The 8578-nt window shown below is 47.1% G+C and overlaps 1 protein-coding gene across 1 annotated transcript; it reads left to right on the top strand.

Moving 5' to 3' along the window:
- Window positions 1-2232: 2232 nt before the first annotated feature.
- LOC136784117 (uncharacterized) lies at window positions 2233-7339 on the top strand. Its single transcript, XM_066744635.1, has 5 exons — window positions 2233-2886; window positions 3316-3787; window positions 3930-4679; window positions 4830-5508; window positions 6430-7339. The coding sequence occupies exons 1-5, from the start codon at window positions 2233-2235 to the stop codon at window positions 7337-7339; spliced, it is 3465 nt and encodes a 1154-aa protein (XP_066600732.1).
- Window positions 7340-8578: the final 1239 nt, after the last annotated feature.

The raw sequence follows: 8578 nt of genomic DNA, 5'->3' as shown, positions 1-8578 counted from the left end.
ACTCTGAAAGAAATTATTGAAAATGTATTACCGGAAAACAATTATTGTAATGATCAGAGTCTCGACGAAATTCTCCGTATCATAAGAGAGAGAACGGATATCGAAACTGAAAGTGTTTTGTTCAATGTATATCCAAATTTGTTTATACCTGCAACAAAACCTAAAAGCATTGCAATTATTGGCGGTAATCATACAAATCATTGGAGATGTGTATTTGTCAACGAAGAAAAGCTTTTTGTGTATGACAGTATACCAAACTGCACGTACAAAAAGCTTTCTAACGAGGAACGACAATACATATCTCTAAGATACCCTTGGATAAAAGAATGTAACATTCACTATCCAAGGGTCCAAGCGCAACCAGATGCATCTAGTTGCGGTATATATGCTATAGCTTTTGCAAATGCTATAGCATTGGGTGGAGACCCAAGTGAACAAAAATACTCAGTAAATGTTTCCGAAATGAGGAAACATTTTATAAAAATAATTGAAAAGAAAGAATTGCTAGCTTTTCCAAAGGAATAAAGGCTTCTATCTTTTATACATATATATTCGTTTAAAATGCCAAATTTTAAACGAGGAAAAGCTGGTGGTAATCTTCTTTTTAACCATTTTTTCTATATGGCCAATTATACATGATAGTACAGTGCTTATAGAAAAAAATTGGAGATTTTGAAATTTTCAAAGTTTTCGACTAATGGTTTATATTTGTAAATCACCTGAGGAGGGGTTTTAGTGGGTAAACGCTTAGTAGTCCCACATACCCTCTGGCTCAAGCCAGTGGAAGATGCATAAAGCATTTCCCCTTCTCAATAAAAAGAAAAAAAAATTGTCGTGGAAATGACAATGGTTTTACGGCTTCTTTGTTTTTTCATAACGTCGAAGAAACTATGATAAAAGCTATAAACCATGAGGCGTAGAAAGAAAAATGAGTTTAAACTTATTTTTATTAACCGCATTTGTACGTTTGAGCTTAGCAAAAGTTCATAGTAATGGTACTTGTTCGAGATCGGGAGGAGCAAAAATGATGAGAAGTAGATTCCACATTTTCTGCTATATCTCCCTATCTCTATTGCGCTTACAAAGGACGGCTAGAACAACAGCGTTTAGCCGCTCCATCTGTCTCTCTCTATCTCTTACCACGGCGCGCTTGCGCGTCTACTGGCCATGGCTAGTCGCTGCCGCGGCACAGCTTGCGCGCTTGGCCACTAGGTGGCCTGCGCCACGAGCAGCTCTCTCGCTGGCAAGTTTCGTGCCGCGGAATTACTTATATGGGTCCTTGATAAGGACCCATCGCACCTCAGCCTTGCTCGACCGCTGACTATCAAGCAGCAACCGCAGCAGTTTTTGCAGCCTTCCTGGCTTTTTGACGCCTCTACGGCTTTTGACGCCTCAACGGCAGCGCCTCCAAGGCCATCAAAAGAGCGCCTCCACCGGCGAACTTTACGGGTACATACTTTAGTAAGTATCACCCACCACCCACCGCCTACCAAGAGGGGACTAACCCTCTGCAGCATTTTCCTCCCTCCTATGGGAGATTTCTCCGGGGACTGCCCGGGAGAAGTTAACCCTCTCCTTCCCCTCCACACTGCCTCCGAGGACTACCTCGGACCCAGTGTTCCGACCCTAAACTCCAAGGGTCTCGACAGAGTCGGGTATTGGGAGGGGTAGATTCACCCTAGGGGTTGGGGTGGCTCGGAGCCACCATAGCTCTGGGAGAAGGGGGCTGAGGGGTAAGGGGACTTCCCCTTCCCTAAATCCACCTCTCCTACTTCGCTTCCTCCCGTGGCTGGGGATTTTACTAGGGAATACCCTAGGGAAAATTGTCCAGTCCGTGAGTTTATAAGTCCGCGTTCCTTCCTGGGGAATTCTAGTCTTTGGAGTTCTTGGGAATCTTCGATTACCGAAATTCCCTAGAATTTGACGACAACAAATTCCCTAGGAAGTCGATCATTTTAGTCTAGCGGTTCTTTGTAAATATATTTATACATTTTATTTATTTAAATAAAAACTCCTTTTACATCTTATCTTGGGCTTTGAAATATTTTATTCTAGAATAAGACCTTCCCTTCTGACCACAGGTTCGGAGCCAACTTGGAACATTGTTTCGCACAAATTTTTGGTCCTTCGAGCCGGATATCCGGCAAAAAACGTTCGAAGTGCATCAGTGTTCCTGAGTGGGTATTCCGGGCTGTTTTGGATTGTGGTTTTGTTCTGGAATAGAGTTTCAAGATGACTACGCCTAGCTCCGGGGAATTACTGGAAGCGATCAATTACGTGCCCATGATTCGGGATAAATTCGTTCGGTTGGTCGTTAACATTATGAAGCGTGGAGTCCACAACTTCACCCTCCCATTCTTGGAGGATAGGCTTGCGGCCGTCGAGAAGTGGCTTAAGGCGTTGCATAAAACTCATGTTAAGATCACTACTCACACTAAACCGGCCGAATTAGCTAAAATGGAGTACGTAACCGATAGCTGGTATCAAGCGGCCCTTGATGCCCATAGTGACGCGGAAGAATTCATCCTAGGACATCTAGATGAACTTCGACCCAATCAGGGTATGTCGGCATCAGGTCCCACTGCGCCTTCAGGCGAAATAAACCACATTAGGCTTCCAGTTATCGATTTACCAAAGTTTTCCGGGGATTACTTAGAATGGAACAACTTTTATGAAACGTTCAGTTCCATTGTTCACGACAAAGTGTATGTCTCCGGTCGGGACAAGTTCCATTACCTAAAATCCTGTCTGCAAGGAGAAGCAGCAACGGTCATTAAATCTTTAGCGATCACCTCCGAGAACTATGAGATAGCATGGGACACTCTGGTAGCTCGGTACACTGACAAACGGATGATCACGGATACGTTCTTAGATCAGATCTCGCAAGTACCCACGCTTCGGGGTGACAATTTTAAAGTTCTGAAAGAAGTTAGGGACTCTGTTACGGTTGCTCTCAACGCCCTTAAAACTATGGGTTACGGCGTCGATCATTGGGATCCCATCATTGTTCATTCACTGAAGAACAAACTGGATGACACCCTCCGCTTGGCTTGGGAGATGTATCTAGGAAGCAGCAAGGATTATCCCACCTTTCTTCAATTTTCGGAGTTCTTGACGCGACACATTAACTCATTGCAATCATTAGGTAACAAACCTAAGACTTCCAAAAAGGAATCCGGGAGATCCTTGAAGTCACACGCTGCGAGTGTGAATAGTACCGGTTGCGCTCATTGTGGTAGTAACCATCTCTTGTATCAGTGCAAGGACTACCTTGCATTGACCCGTCAGGCTCGATCAAAGTTTGCATTTTCACAGAACCTCTGCATCAACTGCCTGAGGCCAGGGCATAGTTGCTCCAATTGTTCTTCTTCGTCACGCTGCAGGAAATGTAGTAAAATGCATCATACGTTGTTGCATTTTGACAAATCTGGCACCGGGGGGAGCAAGTCACGGGGGACTACCCCTGCGGCAAACTCCGCTTCCGAGCCTGAACCCTCTAGCTCGCATTCTACAACGCATCTCAGCGTTACCGATACACGTTCAGTTCTGTTGGACACGTTCTCTGCTAGAATCGATGCTCCTGACGGTTCTTGTATCATAGTCCGTGGACTTTTTGACACGGGCTCAGAAACTTCCTTTATCTCAGAAAATTTAGCTCAGCAGTTACGAATACCGCGAAAACGTATCAATGCTACCATTCATGGTGTTGCATTGACTTCGGCTCAAAACGTTCGAGCAGAGGCACAGATTACCCTTCATTCTCTCAAGACACGGTGTTTCGTTGGATGTAACTGCAATAATCTTACCAATGATTACTCAATATCTCCCTCCGACTTATCCTCGATCGTCTTTTCCATCGCTTAGTGGAATCGATTTCGCTGATCATTTCGCTTCAACCAAGGTTCCAATTGATGTGCTCATTGGTGCAGATTATCTCACGTCGGTGGTAGAAGGCCCGTACATTAATTCTCCTGATAATTCGTTGCGAGCCCAGCGGACTATTTTCGGGTGGATCGTAGCTGGAGTCGTACCTAAGGCGGGTCACTCTCATAGCCTCACGGTTCATCATTGCTTTGACCTAGAGAACACTCTTCGCGACTTCTGGGAACTGGAAGAAGTTCCTGAAGTCAAACCCATGTCCATAGAGGACTCCCTCTGTGAACAACATTTTGTGGATACGGTAACACGCACCCCCTCGGGGCGTTTTGTCGTCGCTTTACCTTTTCGATCCGACATCGAAAAGCATAGTCTAGGTTCTTCTTCTCGGGTAGCAGAGAAAACCTTATCACGGATACTTCGGCGATTGGAAACTTCTCCAGACCAGGCTGAAAGTTATTCTCAATTCTTACAGGAGTATATTATGTTGGGACATATGTCTCCTGTTCCTATGAACTCTGATTTTCGCGTCTTCCTGCCTCATCATGCAGTATTTAAGACCGAGAATCAGAAGACAAAGATTCGCGTTGTATTCAACGCATCTTCTAAAACCTCTACTGGCGTCTCGCTTAATGATACGTTATTCATTGGACCAAAACTCCAACAGGACATCACGCGGATCCTGCTGAATTGGCGTTCCTTTCGATATGTAGGCGTGACAGACATTGTTAAGATGTTCCGACAGATTCTTGTGCGTTTTGAGGACCGCAAGTATCAGAACATTTTATGGAAGACTGATTCCGGTGAGCTTCAGGCTTTCGAACTCAACACGGTGACCTACGGTACTGGACCGGCACCTTTCTTATCCTCGCGAGTTTTGCGCGAATTAGCTTCCACGGACGGAGCTAACTTCCCTCTCGCGCAGGATGTTTTGTTAAATTCTACATATGTAGACGATATACTTTTTGGGGCCCATGACGTAAAGCAACTCAGTTCGGTCAGGGAACAACTCATCGCTCTACTGGCGATAGGGGGCTTCTCCTTAAGCAAATGGGCATTCAATCAACCGGGGGCTTTCCCGCTTGAACCTACCGAGCCGCACTCTTTCTTTGAGGATCCTGCTGGGTCAAGTAAAGCCTTGGGTATATATTGGGATCACGGGGATGATAGCTTTCGCTTCCGTGTTTCTCCTTCATCTATTGGTGTATTAACCAAACGCATCCTCTTATCAGAGAATGCTAAAATCTTTGATCCATTGGGATGGATCTCTCCTCTAGTCATTACTCTAAAGCAGTTAATGCAATCCACTTGGTTACTCAAACTCTCTTGGGATGAAGAGATCCCTGAACCGGTCCAATCCAAGTGGCTCAAGTGCTATGAGCAGCTCCGAGATCTACAGTCTTTGCGCATTCCACGATGGACCGGACAAACGCCTGATACTAGAAAACGTGAATTAATCGGAATCTGCGACGCCTCAGAGCTGGCCTACGGTGCAGTCGCTTACGAACGTCTCACGGATGAGAACGGTCATTTTTCGGTACATTTAGTAATGTCCAAAACAAAGGTCGCGCCGATTAAGACCACTTCAATACCTCGGTTGGAGTTGGTTGCAGCCGCACTTCTAGTCAAGTTGTTGGTTCACGTCAAGACAAGCTTGGTCGGGAGTTGTGATGCGATTCGGTGTTACTCGGATTCACAGGTCGCGTTAGCTTGGATAGCAAAGCAACCCGTCCATTGGAAGACGTTTGTGGCCAATCGCGTTTCGTACGTTCAAACGCATTTACCGGAAGCCAGCTGGCATTATGTACCCACTAAGTTGAATGCTGCAGACTTGTGCTCAAGAGGAACCAGTGTTCAACAGTTATCAGAGGACTCACTTTGGTGGCATGGGCCTGCTTTTCTCCGTGAGCACACCGCAAAACCTGTTCAGGTCTTTGAAACCGAGGAAAAAAGTCGGAAGGTAGCGTTAACCGCTCAACTAGACACAACTGAGTGTTGGTTTTTTGATAAGTTTTCGTCTTGGTCTAAACTGGTCCGAGTGATGGCCTATGTTCTTCGATTTGTCCAGCGGACCAGGAAAACCGGCCAATGGGAGGACTCCCTCCTGTCTGCATCGGAAATTCGCAGTTCGATTGAAGCCTTGGTAAAGGTTGTTCAACGAACACACTTCGCGAGCGAAATCTCAGCCTTGAATCATGGGTCTCGTATACCGTCACGCTCAAAGCTTCTTTCATTGTATCCGGTAATTGATTCACAAGGAATCCTAAGAATAGGGGGGCGGCTTCGGAACGCCGAAATTTTTGAACAAATGAAACACCCCATTATTCTTCCGGATTGCCACTTAACGGCCATTCTTATTAGGCAAACTCACCTAGATACACTTCACGGGGGGCTCCAACTAACTTTGTCCACGTTGCGACAAAGGTTTTGGGTCATAAATGCGCGGAATCTAGTAAAATCATGCGTTTACAAATGCATCACGTGTGTTCGCGAACGCGCTAAACTCGGTAGCCAGCTTATGGGATCACTTCCTGCCGCTCGGGTTTCTCGCAGTCTTACTTTTGAACACACCGGAGTAGACTACGCTGGGCCATTCATAGTGAAATTACATCACGGTCGCAATGCCAAGTCCATCAAATGTTACGTGGCGGTATTCGTATGTCTATCTACCCGTGCTGTTCACTTGGAACTTGTTTCTCGATTGGATACCGAGGCCTTCTTCGCCGCGCTGTCTCGATTTATTTCTCGTCGTGGAAAACCCGCCGTCATGTACTCAGACAACGGCCTTAATTTCCAAGGGGCAGACGCTGAGCTAAAACGCGCCTACCAATGCTCCTTAGAAGCCGCCCGCTCTCAGAAAACAGATTCCCTCAGCGAAATCGAGTGGAAATTCATCCCGGTCGCTACTCCCCACTGGGGTGGTCTTTGGGAAAGTGCTGTAAAAAGTATGAAGCACCACCTGAAGCTCTCCATCGGAGTTTTCGTGCCTAATTTCGAGGAAATGACCACACTACTGACCAAGATTGAGGCCTGCTTAAATTCACAACCTATATCGCGGTTATATGATGATCCAGAGTCGTTGGACGTACTCACTCCGGGGCATTTCTTGTCAGGACGGGCATTAAATTCCCCCCCTGAACTTTCCACCTTGGATTTACGCGAATCATCATTAAACCGTTGGCAAACCGTGAATCGAATCACCGAAACATTTTGGAAGAAGTGGTCGTCCGAATATTTACATACTCTGCAGCATAGGCCGAAATGGCAGATCTCTAACTCGGAATTCGGTGAAGGAGATTTAGTGCTTGTCAAAGTACCTAACAATCCTCCCCGCATGTGGACATTGGGGCGGATTCTCCAACTAGTTCCTGGAGTAGACGGGGTAGCTCGCGTAGCGATAGTTAAAACCGCGAGAAAAGAGATTCAACGGAGTCTCTCGCAACTCTGTAAACTCCCTTCTTAGCCCTCACTTTGGGTAGTATCAGGGTCTATCTTCACCCTGCTTTCCGGCATCCTGGGACTCTTCAGGTTGCCATACTTCCTTCGCAAGCTTCCTGGGGCTCTTCAGGTTGCTTATTCTCTTCCTGGTTTCCTGGGACTCTCCAGGTTACCACCTCCTCTCTCGGGCGTCCTGGGACTCTTCAGGTCGCCCTCTTTCCTGTTCCAAACCTTCTGGAACACTTCAGATATCCGCCATGTCTTTTCTTCCAAATCTCCAACCATACTTACTGAGTCTTCGTACTCATCATTTGTCCTTTTTGGCGCAGCGATATTGAGCATGGCGGATTATCCGTGGGCCCACCTCCTGGGCGTAGGCTATGAGGACGAGGAGGACGATGTCCTCGAATTGCATGCCCCCCGGGAGGAAACGGAATTTCGACGGCTGTTCGGCCACGTTCTCCCGGCGGGGCAAAAAGAGAAGCCGGCACCACCACCACCTCCACCTCCAGCACCACGACCACGGGCGAGACGGCAGAAGCCCGTCATCGCCTCTAAAAAGAGCATTGCCTCGGCGAACTGGGCTGGGAAAGTCCTAGACGATCCCAGCGCCAGGGAGCTCGAGCGCAATGCTCAAAAAATCAGAGTCCGCGCATTCGGGCAGGAGATTGAGGTGCCTCTCTATACGGCCCTCAAGCTACGGAGATGGAAGGCCTGGGCCCCACAGGGCAAGATCACCCTGCGGTGGTCTCCGTCATTGGAGCTTCATTCAGCGAAGCTCCACATGAAACTGAAAACTTAGTCGTCTCGTCCCTATCTGTTTTATATCTTTTTATATTTTATTTAGTTTGTAAATAAATCCGTTAAATCTGAATTCACTTTATTCTTCCTTTCTTGACGCCATCGCGTCAACGGGGGGAGTTTGTTCGAGATCGGGAGGAGCAAAAATGATGAGAAGTAGATTCCACATTTTCTGCTATATCTCCCTATCTCTATTGCGCTTACAAAGGACGGCTAGAACAACAGCGTTTAGCCGCTCCATCTGTCTCTCTCTATCTCTTACCACGGCGCGCTTGCGCGTCTACTGGCCATGGCTAGTCGCGGCCGCGGCACAGCTTGCGCGCTTGGCCACTAGGTGGCCAGCGCCACGAGCAGCTCTCGCTGGCAAGTTTCGTGCCGTGGAATTACTTATATGGGTCCTTGATAAGGACCCATCGCACCTCAGCCTTGCTCGACCGCTGACTATCAAGCAGCAACCGCAGCA

This window comes from Prorops nasuta, unplaced genomic scaffold, assembly GCF_024137725.1.
Source record: "Prorops nasuta isolate Cenicafe-Biocafe unplaced genomic scaffold, Cenicafe_Pnas_1.2 PNAS00048, whole genome shotgun sequence".
NCBI classification, from domain to species: Eukaryota; Metazoa; Arthropoda; class Insecta; order Hymenoptera; family Bethylidae; genus Prorops; species Prorops nasuta.
The sequence above is the reverse complement of the archived record's forward strand: the minus strand, read 5'-3'. Positions and strand labels throughout refer to the sequence as shown.

Bases quoted from the DNA above. Each gene is read 5' to 3' on its own strand.
- LOC136784117 (XM_066744635.1), top strand. From the start codon at position 2,233: ATGACTACGCCTAGCTCCGGGGAATTACTGGAAGCGATCAATTACGTG. The intron at 3,788-3,929 runs GTAACTGCAATA...TCATTGGTGCAG, and splicing joins GACACGGTGTTTCGTTGGAT to ATTATCTCACGTCGGTGGTA. The intron at 5,509-6,429 runs GTTGGTTCACGT...GGTTTCTCGCAG, and splicing joins GCCGCACTTCTAGTCAAGTT to TCTTACTTTTGAACACACCG.